The sequence below is a fragment of the Nothobranchius furzeri genome, chromosome 2 (assembly GCF_043380555.1).
Source record: "Nothobranchius furzeri strain GRZ-AD chromosome 2, NfurGRZ-RIMD1, whole genome shotgun sequence".
Lineage (NCBI taxonomy): Eukaryota > Metazoa > Chordata > Actinopteri > Cyprinodontiformes > Nothobranchiidae > Nothobranchius > Nothobranchius furzeri.
Genome location: NC_091742.1, coordinates 97870146 through 97886705, shown reverse-complemented (window position 1 = coordinate 97886705; position 16560 = coordinate 97870146). Strand labels below are relative to the sequence as shown.

At 42.1% G+C, this 16560-nt stretch overlaps 1 protein-coding gene across 1 annotated transcript in view; it reads right to left on the bottom strand.

Annotated features, from left to right (window-relative positions):
- Positions 1-15388, bottom strand: part of LOC129154097 (zinc finger protein 850) — a 244280-nt gene extending 228892 nt beyond the window's left edge. The window contains 2 exon segments of the mRNA XM_070542432.1: positions 14178-14540; positions 15104-15388. Coding sequence (XP_070398533.1) covers positions 14178-14540; positions 15104-15275 — 535 coding nt within the window. The 5' untranslated portion in view covers positions 15276-15388.
- Positions 15389-16560: the final 1172 nt, after the last annotated feature.

The window sequence follows — 16560 nt, the reverse complement described above, 5'->3', positions numbered from 1 at the left end:
TCATGGATATGGACGTTTTAGCCATCTGCTCTCTCTCCACTCCTGGCTTCAGTCTGCTTGCAGGTCCCACAGTTTTGGTTTAATCGATAATTTTAACCTGTTTTGGAACCGTTTCTCCTTTTTCAGGCTGGATAGTATTCACCCTAACCTACATGGCTCAAGCATGCTAAACGCCAACATCCGGTATGCTGTGCAGTCCCATAGATACACATCTATGGTGGATTCCCTTCCACAGACATGACGGTTTACATCCTAGAGATCTTCACTTTCTCAGCCTTTGCTCAGACATCCACTTCAAATAACATCACTCCCTACAGTTCTCCCACTTCCTGTTGGTAACAAGATGGCGCCTGTGCTTGGATTAGCCACGGTCACTGGCCACTTTTTTCAAACTTTTCTCCACTAACCTCCTCTTTTCCACCTTGCTCCTGTCTGCGATCCTCTTCAGTAGTGTCCCTGCTACCATCTCCTATGATCGCCAGACTCCTTTGTCCTTCCGTTCGTTCACGATCGCCCAAGATGCACCGAGGACGTACCTTCCTGTTTGTTTACCTGAGAGAAGTGCTGGCCCGGAGCAAAATGATTCCTACCAGGACGCCTCCAGCAATGTTTATCCGGTCCCGGGAAAACGTCGGAGGAAAAGAGGTAAATGAGCAGGAATCCAGGTGAGAATAAGACTTCTCTTGAAGCGTGGTTTATCTAGTAAACATCGGCGTGATCTTCTAGCTTCTTGTCCTTTGTTTGGCGACTTGAGCGCCACTTCCATATTTCCGCCAGGCCGCGTTGCGACGTGGTTTCTCCGTCCAAGTTTTTTAAGGTCCGTTTATCCTCATTCTTCAGTGGCTTCTCCTCCTGTTGCCTCCATAAGTGGTTTATATAAACACCGTGGATCTAACCCTGCTAATTTACGTCCACTAACTTCAGCTGTTTCTGTAGTTTCTGATTCCTCCACCTCACTCTCATTCAGGCCCCATGACATGTCTAAGCTGCAGCTGTTACACCTGATACACCAGAGACCTTCATCAGGAATTCCTGATGAAGGTCTCTGACCGAAAGCTTGACCAATAAACACCTACATCGCAGATTGAAGTGTGCGGATTCTTATTTTGTTTATTCCACTTTTTGATCCAGCACCTTTCCCAGATGAGCGGTGACTCCTTCTACTCATTATGTGATCATTAAAATCATACTGCATTCATGTTTAGAGCAACTCTCAAATACCAAATATAATCACAAGTTTCCTTTTATTTTGTATTTTGTTGCATGTTAAAATATACATTGTAGTAATACTTTGTCTCTTTTTGTTGAACCACCTGTTGCTTGAACTGATATTGAGAACTATCTCACTGAAGTCAAACAGGGTGTGTGGACCGCTGGATTTGTGAAAGTCAACACAGGCTTTCTATTCAATACCTTCCCCTGTAGATAATGATTTTGCTTCTCAAGCATTTGTGGAATGCATTTTTTCTGTGTGTGCAGTGCTGTCATCTGGACAGAGAAAAAGAGCAACCACATCTCTGGAACAACAAGTTTTCCTTAAAATCACCAAAAAGCTCTTAAAAAAACAATTGTTTATTAAGGGAAACAATTGTTTATTAAGGGAAATCTAAACTACAAAAACATATCAAACCAGCTTCCAACAACTGTGATTGACTATCAGAATATGTTCAAAAAGTATCCAAAACATTTTACCCATGATGGCTTGACTGTTATGTTGCAGTATTGACAGTCCGTTTCAGGGGCAGGTCAGGTTGGCTCTGTTCACACATGTATCAGCACAGCATGAAACACACGAACAGTTGAGATCTTTTGAACTGGATTTCTGTTCAAACGTTTAGAACAATTCATGTCATGCTATTTGGATGACCTCAGTTTGTAGGAAAATATGAACGAGGTAACAGCTAGTCTGAGATTCACACAAGCTGTTAACGTGTCCATCTCATAGTGCAGGAGTGTCCTGCACTATTGTGGTTTTAGTGATGTCAGTCAGTTCCAATGTCTTGTCAGAACTGTAGAACCAGCATTTAACTTATTGTCTCCTAATATTCATATTTAATCTAAATTACTTCAGAGATTGCAAGTTCTGTTGACCTACATACACTTGCTGTTTTGAAAATGCATTCTGCAGCTGGTTTGTATCCTGTTCAGTTCATTTTTTGTTATTCTGCTGGAACGTATGGTAGCTCACCTGTTCAGAAAGAATATGGTTTTCAAAACAGTTTTGTTACACACAGCAATTTCTATTATCAGTATCAGACTACCGGTCTTGTCACTGATATGTAACTTATTACAAAAACCTATAAAAATTTGATTAAAACTAATAAAAACTCAACTGAAACTAAAAAGTAGATGAAACTAAAACTAAACAGAACAAAAACAAACATTGACAATAAAGATTAATGAAAAATGCTAAACCATTAAAATATTGGCCAACCACAGTTTATGTATATTAAAATGTAAAATTTCCAGCTAAATCTGAATAAACGATTACAAATATCAATGAAAAAAGAATAATTTGTTAATAGACTACATAGAAATTTATTCAAAAAAAAAGAAAAAAATCTCAGTGTGTCTTTAACAGAGCTTTGGAATTAGTGTTTGTGTTCAATGAGTGGGTGACACATTTTTTTCAGTGCAGTGGTCTCTGGTAAGATTGAATACCTCGTAAATGGTTCTCAGGGGGAACAAATATACTGTTGCACCATTTCTCAGACCTAAAAGTTTCCCACATATCAGATGAGCTTTAAACGGTGGGTTTTGGAGTCTTATTTCCTGATATGTGGACATCTCGCCCCGGATTGGATAAAAGCAATGCAACTCTACCACTGACTTGCAACATGGATATTTTATCTCTCAAAATACACGAGCTTGGAGGACCTTCTGCTGTGAGGTGTAGTTGCTAATGCTGACAGTTAGTTTAAACTAGCCGAGACGTCCACTGCTGATTACTGGATGTTAAAACAACAAGTCTTCCCTGTCGTGAATCAAGATCGTCGAGTCCATGAATGCTAATTCACAGTGTGACATAAATCTGTGAGGATTTTCAAATAAATGAGTTTCATCTATTTTCTATCAGAAGCTAAAGCAGGAGAAAGGTGTAGGAGACCATTTTCATGTTCAGCCTGCATGAAAAACTCAGAGTGATCAATTATACAGGTGCTGGCCAGTAAATTAGAATATCATCAAAAGGTTGAAAATATTTCAGTAATTCCATTCAAAACGTGAAACTTGTACATTATATTCATGCAATGCACACAGACCAATGTATTTCCGATGTTTATTACGTTTAATTTTGATATTTATAGGTGACAACCAATGAAAACATCAAATCTGGTATCTCAGAAAATTAGAATATTCTAAAGGCCAATGAAAAAATGTTTGTTTCTCTAATGTTGGCCAACTGAAAAGAATGAACATGAAAAGAATGTGCATGTATAGCACTCAATACTTAGTCGGGGCTCCTTTTGCCTCAATAACTGCAGTAATGCGGCGTGGCATGGACTCGATCAGTCTGTGGCACTGCTCAGGTGTTATGAGAGCCCAGGTTGCTCTGATAGTCGTCTTCAGCTCCTCTGCATTGTTGGGTCTAGCGTATTGCATCCTCCGCTTCACAATACCCCATAGATTTTCTATGGGGTTAAGGTCAGGCGAGTTTGCTGGCCAATCAAGGACAGGGATACCATGGTCCTTGAACCAGGTGCTGGTGGTTTTGGCACTGTGTGCAGGTGCCAAGTCCTGTTGAAAGGTGAAGTCTGCATCCCCATAAAGTTGGTCGGCAGCAGGAAGCATGAAGTGCTCTAAAACTTCCTGGTAGACGGCTGCATTGACCCTGGACCTCAGGAAACAGAGTGGGCCAACACCGGCAGATGACATGGCACCCCACACCATCACTGACGGTGGAAACTTTACACTGGACCTCATGCAACGTGGATTCTGTGCTTCTCCGCTCTTCCTCCAGACTCTGGGTCCTTGATTTCCAAAGGAAATGCAGAACTTGCTTTCATCAGAATACATAACTTTGGACCACTCAGCATCAGTCCAGTCCTTTTTGTCCTTGGCCCAGGCGAGACGCTTCTTGCGCTGTTTCATGTTCAAGAGTGGCTTGACACACGGAATGCGACACCTGAATCCCATGTCTTTCATGAGTCTCCTCGTGGTGGTTCTTGAAGCGCTGACTCCAGCTGCAGTCCACTCTTTGTGGATCTCCCCCACAGTTTTGAATGGGTTTGTCGTCACAATTCTCTGCAGGGTGCGGTTATCCCTAGAGCTTGTACACTTTTTTCTACCACATTTTTTCCGTCCCTTCGCCTGTCTGTTAATGTGCTTGGACACAGAGCTCTGCGAACAGCCAGCTTCTTTAGCAATCACCTTTTGTGTCTTGCCCTCCTTGTGCAAGGTGTCAATGATTGTCTTTTGGACAGCTGTTAAGTCAGAAGTCTTCCCCATGATTGTGGTGCCTTCAAAACAAGACTGAGGGACCTTTTAAAGGCCTTTGCAGGTGTTTTGAGTAAATCAGCTGATTAGAGTGGCAGCAGGTGTCTTCTATATGCAGCCTTTTCAGAATATTCTAATTTTTTGAGATACCAAATTTGGAGTTTTCATTAGTTGTCACTTATGAATATCAAATTTAAATGTAATGAACATTGGAAATACATTGGTCTGTGTGCATTGCATGAATATAATGTACAAGTTTCACGTTTTGAATGGAATTACTGAAATATTTTCAACCTTTTGATGATATTCTAATTTACTGGCCAGCACCTGTAATTACAAATTTCTTTTTTTTTTTAAGTCAGTCAACCACACCTTAAACTTAGGGCTTAAATATAAACAGAGTCCACAATTAGACATAAAAAGCAATTTTGCCTTTTTTTAATACTTTTTCCATCAACGCTCATCCTAAAGGTATTTCTGTACATGTGTCACACTGGGCTAGTTCATGCCTAAGGTATATGTGATTAAATATAGTCAAAATCTCAATTCTTCTCAACTTTATGAAGAAAAAAAACCCATACATTTTAATGTATACAAACTCAAGTGTGAATTTTCACGAGAACTTAAAGAAAATATCTGGCTGAATCTCTTACAGACCAAACTTGGAAAATACTTTTCACTTATGTTGAGTTCTCATGTGATAAATCAAGCCACTACTGACAGTAAAACATTTACCACAAGTTTTACATGGATATGGCTTCTCACCTGTGTGAGTTATCATGTGTTTGTTCAAGCCACACCTGTCACTAAAACATTTACCACAAGTTTTACATGGATATGGCTTCTCACCTGTGTGAGTTCTCATGTGTGTTATCAAGTTACCACTGATAGTAAAACATTTACCACAAGTTTTACATGGATATGGCTTCTCACCTGTGTGAGTTCTCATGTGATAAATCAAGCCACTACTGTCACTAAAACATTTACCACAAGTTTTACATGGATATGGCTTCTCACCTGTGTGAGTTCTCATGTGTTTAGTCAAGCCACTACTGTCACTAAAACATTTACAGCAAGTTTTACATGGATATGGCTTCACACCTGTGTGAGTTCTCATGTGTGTTATCAAGTTACTACTGGCAGTAAAACATTTACCACAAGTTTTACATGGATATGGCTTCTCACCTGTGTGAGTTCTCATGTGTTTAGTCAAGTCACTACTGGCAGTAAAACATTTACCACAAGTTTTACATGAATATGGCTTCTCATCTGTGTGAGTTCTCATGTGTTTAGTCAAGACACTACTGTAAGAAAAACATTTACCACATGTGTTACATGGATATGGCTTCTCACCTGTGTGAGTTCTCATGTGTGTTATCAAGTTACTACTGACACTAAAACATTTACCACAAGTGTTACATGGATATGGCTTCTCACCTGTGTGAGTTCTCATGTGACGAAATAAAAAAGACTTGTGACTGAAAGATTTTCCACAGAGCTTACAATAAAATGGCCTCTCACCTATGCGAGCCCTCTTGTGCTTTTTTAGTGTCTGAACATCTACATTGTCTCTGTGATCTTCGCTTCGCAGACGTCTTTTATTACGTGTCAGTTCTTCATTGCTGATTGATTCTGAGTTTTCTTTCCTGCATCCACCCTGATCTTGGTTCTCTACTTCTGTAGAATTCTGACTCAAGGGTTGGTTCCTGTTGGGTTCTGGATCAAGGCAGTCTGTTTTGTTAGAAGGAGAAGTCTCTACAAAGGTTACATGTTTTTGCTTCAAAGGGAACTGCCCTTCATGCTGATGGATATACAGTTCTGGCTGGTCCTCTGTGATCAGTGGATGTTCTGGTTCCTCCTGGTCTAAACTGGAGGTTGACTCTTGGTCAGAGAGCTGCTGTTCAGTCAGAACATCTTTTTCCCAGATATGATGCTGTGGAAGTTCTGGACAGGTAAAAAGAAAAATGTTGAGTAATGTGGCAATTAAAAATGTTCCAATGAAGGCAGGAAGTTCAGAGCTCTAGAATGGGATGATTCTGGTCACAAATGTGACTTCATTTCTCAATGGTGCACCTACATATCTACACTCAGGTTGCACCAGACGAATAGTTAGAGAGATGCTGGTCTGTCAGAACCTTCTACTTTTCCCAGAAATTAAGCTTTGGAAGCTCTAGACAGGTTAAAATAAAACTGGAAAACTTTGAGTGATGTAACAATTACAAAAAGAATATATATATATATATATATACTCCACTAAGTTGTAATCAACTGATGCATCTAAAATGCATCTCAATAATTCAAATTTTGATCTCAATTACGATCTGGGTTTTAAATGATCATTAAAACTGACTGAGCCGATTGTTAGCTCCTCCCTCATGCTTACTCTTGCGCTGCTCTGAGTGGCAAATCAAGAGCAGCTCTCACAGCTCCAACCACTTTCCATTTTAGTGTGAGATGCAAACACGTCTCAAACAAGTCAGAAGACCTGAGGAATTCTTGGCAGAAGTTGTTTTGAGAGGAGAGGAGAGGATAATGGATGCAAAATGTAAGATGTAGGAGCCATATGTGTTGTTTTCATTTTCTTTCTGCATACTTGACAGGAGGCTTGGCCTCATTTGATTGGTCAATTGATTGTGGAAGCACCAGCCTACTTAAGCCAACACAGATTAGACTCAGGTGTTGCTGTAATGGGACAAACAGTTATTTACTATGTGGCAAGGACTGTGGCTGTGTGTAACGGGCTCTGCGGACTGTCATTGAGGCAAGTAACACATTCAGTACGTTTACATGCAGCCAATATCCGGCTTATGATCGGGTTAAGGTCGGTATTCGGGTTTCTGAGTTGATCAGAATAACCCGTTTACAAGCATAAATAAAAAGAGTTACCCCTAACTTGCATAACCCGATTTAAATGCGGACGTTGGGGTAGCGTCAAGACGTATGGACTACGTCCAGATGCAATATGCCTCATTTCCGGTTCTTCTTGTTCCGGTATCTGTGAAAAAAACAACATGCTTCCCAGTTCGGAAGAGATAGCGACCGTGTTTGTTTGTGCTTTAGTTTCTTCGTCACTCCAAAAGTGTGGTGCTGTGCCGCGACTTGCCATTTTGCTCCCAACTTGTTGTTTACTTCGGTGTTCTGGCACATACACAGGGGTGGACATTAACTTCAAAACCAACCGGCCAGCCGGAACGGTAACTCTGAATATTTACCATCCCTGCCAAGAATCTACCGGCCCCGCTGGTCAGCTGCCAAAACGAGTCAAAATAACAACTGAACCGTTTTAAATGTAATAAACCTTTATTTTGTACACACTCACAAACATAATAACGTATTCAAGTTTGAATTTGTTTGTTCCCTCAACAAAACTCGATTTTGTCGTCACATACTTACGGCATACAACGCAGTACATCACCAACTCTGCTTTGCTGTACTCGAGCCATTGGCTGTGTTCGAGATGAGCCAGTTCTGCGCAGATTAGATCACCGGTGATCGGCGAGCAGTGCATGCGGTTAGATTTGTGTCCGAATTGACGCCGACTTGCTCTGACGTCATGCCTACGTAGGCAACGATAACCTTGTGAGATCAAGGCGGCCGCAGATTTTGGAGCAAGGCGCTGCAGTTGCTCTCCCTCGGCTGCAAAACCTAGAGGATGACGGGAAACGCCTGGCTCTCACCTGATCTAAGATCTGATTGGTTCATATTTTGATCCAAACATCCGGTGGTAGAACATAAAATGTTAGTTGGTCACATGTATTCTGTAAATCATGTTACGTTGATGATGACAACTATATAGGCCATAAGGAGAAATGTGTTTTGTGTTCTTTTGTCACGTTTCCTATGAGCACACTGAAGCTACAGCTGCTAACCTTTACTTATTATTACAGCCATGTCTCCATATACAATATATGATATCCACAAGCACGTGAGGATGTGTTTCAGCTGCTAACAGGCACCAGAACAGCCATCGTCACCCCCGAGCTACACATACAGGGAAAACCATAGGTTCTTTTTCTCTCTCTCTCTCTCTCTCTCTCTCTCTCTCTCTCTCTCTCTCTCTCTCCCTCCCTCCCTCCCTCTCTCCCTCTCTCCCTCTCTCCCTCTCCCTCTCTCTCTCTCTCACACACACACACACACAGACAAAGGAAAAGAGCTGAGAAAAGGAAGAGGAAAAGGAGGAAAAACTACAGCTGAGCCGAACTGAGCAGCGGCCGAATTTCGTGAGCGATTCGCTTCTCGGCGCTTCCGCGGCCGGTTTGTCCCCGGTGAAACGCCGGCTTTCAGCCACTCCCCTTGCTGCTTCCGTCTGCTCTCGTCTGCTTTCCAGGCGAGGCGCAGCTCAACTCGAACACAGCCATTCTCTGCGCCTCCCGTCTTCTTTAAACCGCCAAGAATCATTCCACCTACGCACACGCTTCTCTGCTTCATACCGTTTCGAACTGTCTCGCTTCTCCTCACCAGTTTTAAAGCGTTTTGCCAGAGATTTCATCAAGAAATCCCATCCCTGTGGTGGCGCGATCTTCCTGCGTGCTTGTGTGTTTCTAGCGTGGGTCCACTTCGTCTTTAATAGTGAACTTATAGTTCACGTGACTATAACTAGAATCGTGCAGTACGTGCACAGAGGCGCGCAAGTTCACGCGTGCGAAACGAAAACGGCGGCTTCCTACAGGGCGGGGCCATGATGTAGGTGAAAGCCGGTGTGTAAATGACAAATAAGGCTTGAGCGCCACCCGGGCGGTAAGTCGTCAAGTATTTACCCCCCGACGAGAAAATTTAGCGCCATTGGCGCTCGGGCGCTTTAAAGGTCCACCCCGATACAAGACATCTCGCTACTCAAAAGACCAAGATTCCTTGCGAACAGAGCATGCGCAGAACACACGCTTTGATGGGGATATCCCGATATGCGTTTACACGATCAAACATTCGGGTTAGAAAAGGGTTACCCCAGGTGTAGTAACCGGGTTTTTAAAAACCCGGTTATGAGCATATCCGGGTTTTTGGCGGTGTTTACAAGGACCTGCTGAACCGGGTTATTGTGAATATTCAGGTTTTAAAAGGGTTACTGGCTGCATGTAAACGCACTGATTCATTTGAAACCCTTTAACTGCTGTGAATGGATCATGGACATTTTTGGAAGAAGACAAATAATAAACATCATCGGATATAAACACAAGCTGCAATTCTTTTAAACACACGCAAAGACCACCACCCCCATCAGTAACCAGTAGTGCCAGTGTATAGTTCGGTATTTTTCCTGTACTTTCTCCCCCATTTTTAGTCCATGCTCCATTGAGGTAGCTGGCAAGGCAGAGTTGGGCCAATATCGTGATTCTGGATGCTGATTGGCTAGGGGACGGAATTACGGGTTTCTCCAGAGTTCTGCCCCCCACCACCCCCACCCCCGCGCTTTTCAGGACGCACCGACAGGGGGCAGCAACCCTAAACACCGACGAACAACTGTACAGCAACTGCTGATAAAATTTACTGGAGCCGCCCATACCTCTCGCATGCAAATAAAACCCACCCCGCGAGAATTCTATTCGAGCCAATATGCACTGAGATAAACCACACTTTGAGAGAAGTCTTAATCTCACCTGGACTCCTGCTCTTTTACCCCTTTTCCTCCGATGTTTTCTCGGGATCAGATAAACATCACTGGAGGCGTTCAGGTAGGAATCAGCGTTTGGCTGCGGGCCAGCTCGCTGCTCACGTAAACAGACATGGAGGTAATTATTCGGTGCATCTTGGGCGATTGCGGACAAACGGAATGACAAGAGTCTGGTAGACGGTAGCCGGGACACTACCAAAGAGGATCGCGGACAGAAGCAAGGCGACAAGGAGAAGGTAAGTAGAGAAAAGTTTGAAAACGTGATCGGTGACCGCCGCTAATCCAAGCACAGGCACCATCCCGCTACCAACCCGAATATGGGAAAGGGAGATTAGAATGCTAATTGAGTAATAAGTATAATCTGATCTCATGTTTATAAAATGATGACATCAAACAGACAAAAAATAAGAAGTTATGGAAAAATTCTGGTATTTTAAAGACAAAGGGGAAAATGTAAACAAACATTATGATTACAAAATATCAAATTGTAGACACAAACTGATGACATTTTCCTGATATAGAGGGTTTAGTTAGTTAACACGTTAAAAAAAATACTGCGATAATAATGAAAACCATGATAACTTTGGTCACAATAACAGCGAGGTTACATTTTCACACCGTGACAACTCTATTATGTTCTAGGGATGCACCGATGGATCGGCATTTGATCGTAATTGGCCGATAGCGCCCCTATCGGTTTTGATCGGAGTTTTCAAAATAGATCAAAGCAGACCGATCAGGTAGGGTTGTCACGGTAACCAGTGTAGCGGTAAACCCCGGTAAAAAAAAAAGTTGACAATAATAATTGTCTTGTTTTTTAAAAAACTATATTATCTTGGTGGATCACCGTGGCTGTGGTGTAGGCGCGGTGACCCTTACCAGCCACCGTATCATCTGCTGAAGTTGCTGGCGGCACATGCGCGCTTTGTTGTTTACAACCAAAACTTTCTTGAAGCTAAAGCTGAAATAATGGTCAAAGGGTGACCATCACCCACAACTCTACAGTCAACGCAGGGCAAGCTAACGTTAGCGTTTTAGCTAAAATGCGTGATCCGAGGATTTGGGTTGAGGGAGAATGCAACGAGTCTCTATATAAAGCAGCCGCAGCAGCCGCTACTTGCATATAAACCATGTCGCGGACACCCCCATGTTGAAATGACGCTATGCATTACGGGACTCCCAGGGGCAGATAAGAGTTGGTCTCTATCCGAGAATAATTATGAATTTAACAATGATTACTGCCTGATGACATTTTCCCCACATCTGCAAAGCTCACTGGAACACAAACCGAGGACAATATTTTCCTGATATAGGGTTTATTAGGCTGAAAGAAGACACCACGTCTCACCTATTCTTAAAACGCTTCACTGGTTGCCCATTAAATTCAGGATCAATTATAAAATTTTACTTCTCACGTTCAAATCCTTGAACGGTCAAGCGCCTCCCTATCTGTGTGATCTCCTTCATTACTACCACCCTCCTCGAGCTCTTAGGCCTGAAGATCAACTCCTCTTAACTGTCCCTAAGGCACGTTTGAAGACTCGTGGGGAAAGGGCTTTTTCAGTCTGCGCCCCAAAGTTATGGAACTCATTGCCACTGCAGGTTAGGCAAGCTTCCTCTATCGCCGTCTTTAAATGTCGTCTGAAGACCTTCTACTTCACTTACGCATTCGATCCCTAATTCCATAACTCCTTAGCTCATCCATTGTCCCTCCTAGACAATTCAATTTTAATTTTGTGTTTTTATATTCTGGTTTCATTTGCTTTTACTGTTAATAGTCTTGTTTTTATTTCTTTTGCTCCTTTTTAAATTTTCCATCTACCTGACTATTTTAACTTGTGTTTTCTTGCTTGTTTTTTGTGCAGTGCTTTGTATGGTTGTAATGCCGTGTTGAAAGCGCTATATAAATAAAGTGGTATGGTATTACTCAAGTAAGGGTAAAAAGTATCTGATTAGAAGGCTACTTGAGTACTGAGTATCATCTGATCTAATATTTGTAAAATGACGACATCAAACAGACATAAAATAAGAAGTTATGGGCAAATATTGGTATTTTAAAGACTAAAGGGAAAAAATGTAAACAAATGTAACATGAGGAAATATGGGTTTTCTGTGCCAAAGGCTGCATTTGCCCGGCTGGGTCAAAAGCTGGGTCGCGCAGAACTTTCACCCACAGATAAAGACCTTCCCTGCCAGCGAGTCTGCAGCAAACCACAACATCCAACACCTGCAGCTTCCCGAAGAAGGAGTTCTCACAAAATCTAGTCATAACAAAAAAAAGTCTTAAACTTCCTTTTCTTTATATTAAATGTTAAATAATCATTTGATCATTTTGCTCATTATAAATGTGTTTTAATCAAATGAATGATTATTATGCTTTGGGTAATCATAATGAACTATAATGAATCAATACTTAATTAAATAATGTGTTGGGAGATGTTTGGTGATGACCTTCACACTCGCTCACACAGGTCTGCATTCACAGTAACTCCAAAACACATTTGCTCTGACACACAAGTTTGCTTTGGGAAGAGAAGTGGCTTTTGGTAAGATAGTCAGTTCATGTTTCAGTTCGAGTTTGACAACGAGAGAGAGAGGACGTGGGAACAAACGCCAACGGGGAACGGAGCCGCCGGCTCCTGTCCCCCCCCCCCCACGCTATTCCTGTCAAGCCAGACAGGATAGCTGAAACGCAGCCAGCTACTGCAGACTTGTCCAGAGTCTTTGATTTCTGAGTTAATTTAAACTTGAGAAAGCGCATCTGCGAACGCGTCAACAACGTGTACCGGGGGGCAACTCTGGACTGGATCGTCAGCACACCTTTGTCTCCTCTGCCAGCCAAGGTGTCATCTGGAGCACACACCCTCCTGGGATCCGGGTCTGAAAAGGGGGTCCTCGTACGGTGAGGCAGACACGACAGATAGCAATCTGATGCATCTTTTCTGATAAGAACTAAGTTTATGTCAAACCATCATTTTCACTCAGAGACACCTTTCTCCCCCTGAAGCAACCTACATCTGCACACACGCATCCATAATCACATCACATCAACTTGTCTTTTCATTGAACTGAAACACAGACCCACGGATAAGATTGTCAGTTTATCGATGAAAACAACCTTTGAGTCTTCTTAACACTATAAAATTTGGTTATTAATTTATTAAAATTAATATTACGAATTAATATGTAGAATGGTTCCTCTTTAATAAAAGAGCCATAAACCATTACACTACACAAACACCATAATTACAAAATAACACATTTTAGGCAAAATTTAGACACAAACTGAGGACAATATTTCCTGACATACAGGGTTTATTTAATTGTGTGAAAATGTAGCACGTTTTAAAAAAAATACCGCGATAATACCGAAAACCGTCGTAATTTTGGTCACAATAACCGTGCGGTTAAATTTTCACACCGTGACAACCTTAATACAGACCATTTTAGATTATGTTACATTTCCTTTATTTCCAGATTATGTAGTTTGTAGCACTCATTATAATGTTGTAGAAAATTTCTGGCCAATCCACGTGATTGGTATCGGTGACCGGTATCGGTGATCAGCATTCTTTGATATCGGTATCGGTGATTGGCAGCAAAAAGCCTGATCGGTGCATCCCTATTATGTTCCAGTCATGAGTCATTTATATTTAAGTATGCTAATGTTTCTTGCATTGCATCGTGGGAATTTTGGGCAAGAAATTATGTATTTTACTTATAATTTGGTTGGTTTACTTACTAATTGTGACCACTTACAAAACATTACAATCAATGTATCAAAATATGATTATGAATCACTGAAGAAGCAAGCCATAACCAATTATAGTGGAATGCAGTTTTGTTTTTTTACCGCGGCACCAGCGTTAGATCCAAACGTAAAATATAGTCAGGATTCTAAAATTAACTCTAAAGTTAACGGGTAACCAGTGCAGAGACGTTAGAATAGGAGTGATGTGAGCTCTTCCGTTTGCTCCAGTTAGGAGCCTCGCTGCAGATTTGCCTTTTATTTGACTAAAGTCGTCACATAAAAGGCAGCCCTAAAATAAAGCTGATTTGCCTAAAATGAGCAGTTTCAAGAAGTCCCTTATTCTGACATCACAGTAAGGAAAACAAGCATAGCACCCCCCCTCACCTGTTGACCCCGGAGCAGCAGCAGCTCTGATCTCAGCCTCAGGAAACAGTGACAAAAGGAGTTGGTGTCTGTCTGGTTCTGCTTCATCGTGGTCTCTTTCCTCACCAGCAGGAGTCACAAGGGAGGTCACCGTCTCCTGCTTCAGTACACACTGCTCTTCATCCGGACTGATGCAGAGCTCCTCTTGTTTTACTATCTGCAAAGGTTCTGGCTCATCCTGCTCCACTTTCATCTGTGGAGGTTCTGGTCCCTCCTGTAAAGGTTCTGCTTGTTCCTGCTCCAAACTGGAGGTCCTCTCCTGGTTCCAGAGCTGCTGGTCAGTCAGAACCTCCTCATCTGTCCTGACATAATGCAGTGGGAGTTCTGGACAGACAAACAGACCAAACAAAAAGCTGAGTCATGTGACAATAAGAAAGCACACTTCACTTGAACCATCTGATGCATCTGAAGATGTTTTAGAAAACAATGAACTCTTAATCTGTGTGTGTGTGTGTGTGTGTGTGAGTGTGTGTGTGTGTGTGTGTGTGTGAGAGAGTGTGAGTGTGAGTGTGTGTGTGTGTGTGTGTGTGTGTGTGTGTGTGTGTGTGTGTGTGTGTGTGTGTGTGTGTGTGTGTGTGTGTGTGTGTGTGTGTGACTGGACTGACTCGTTTAACAAGTCTCTGATTGTAGAACATCAGCTGGAAGCGTTCACCAAGTCTTTAAAGTTTGTCTCTTTTAAACTGATTTAGTGGAGTTCCTGAAAATGAAAACTTCCTAAAATCCCTGAAATGTTATTGATTTGTTTCTCTAAAGTGGAACAAAGTTTACCGCAGACTGATTTCAGCTCAGTTGGGTCAAAAAGCTTCAGAACAGCAAACGGATCCAAGCAGACTGTCCTGAGATTGTGTCCTCAGTAAACCCACATGAGTCCCGCTGCTGTTTCATACCTATTCTGTGTAAGTTGATCTGTGGTTTCCAGCTGATCTCCAGCAGTCTGCGCTGACGATCGATCTCTTCCTCGTAGCGGACGATGGTTTTTTCAAACTCGGAGAAGATTTCTGCAGCAGCAGCAGTTAGCCGCTCTCTGATCACCTCTCTCAGAGACTGAGCTGAAGACATTGTTGCTGCAGAGCCTCAGAGGTTCCCCTCACACACCAGCACAGCAAGCTAGCGCTGGTAGCTAACAGCAAGCTAGCTCTGATAACAGCTTCTGGTCATGTGGCAGCGTGAAGGCGCGTTAGCGCCACCTACTGGACTGGAGTTGGACCAGCAACAACAAGGAAGAGATGAAGGTGTGGAGTGGGAAATGGAATAGCTGGATCCAAAGAATGAGCAAAAACACAGTTGCACCAGATTTGTAATTTTATATAGAAATATGAAAATAGAACAAAAATACAGCAGCTGTAATAGACATATAATTAAACAATTAGGCCTTTCCCCCTATATCAGTAAACCTAGTCAGGCTGAGCTCAAAGTCAGTCTTCTATTTGGTCGTAGTCTAGTCAAAAAGAAAGTCTCCTCGGTCTTGTAAAACTCAGGTTCAGTGGTCTGAGTGGTTACCACTGGAATGTTGGCTCAGTATAGAAGAATGATGTTCTCCTGATCGGGATACAGTTCAGTTCGGGCACAGGCTCGCCATCTCCATCCGGAGAGAATCCAGGACTCCAATCCACTTCAGTCCCGTACCGAGCATAAAAACCTAGCCTGCACAACAATAATGCAATTATTGTTTACAGCTAAATAAAATTCTCATCTCTTATTCTCACAGCTATAGCTTTTACAATCTTTTCTTTCTTCATCCTTCAAATTACCATAGTAAGAATTTACATGCATGTTCATTTCTTTTCTCAAAATACATTTTGGCAATACATGAAACATGTTTTTAACTCACGTAACTAATAGTTTGAATCTTTTAGTAGAAGGAAGAAAGTAGCTGAGGGGGGTCAGAAATGTTGCCAGATTAGTCGCTAGGCACTATTTTGAAAAAAAAAAGTCGTTAAGGGGGTCTGAAATGTCGTTAGAAATGGCGACAAAGTCACTAAGTTGGCAACACTGCAAGCTGCAAAAACGCACATGCTCATTGCTCGCTCCCGCGGTGCGCACAAACACAATTCAATTCAAGTTTATTTATAAAGCGCCAAATCACGACAAGAGTCGTCTCAAGGCACTTCACATAATAAACATTCCAATTCAGGTCAGTTCATTAAGCCAATCAGAAAAAATGTTTCCTATATAAGGAACCCAGCAAATTGCATCCTTTACAGCAATCCTCATACTAAGCAAGCATATAGCGACAGTGGAGAGGAAAATTCCCTTTTAACAGGAAGAAACCTCCAGAGAATCCCGGCTCAGTATAAGCAGCCATCCTCCACGACTCACTGGGGATCGAGAAGACAGAGCAGAC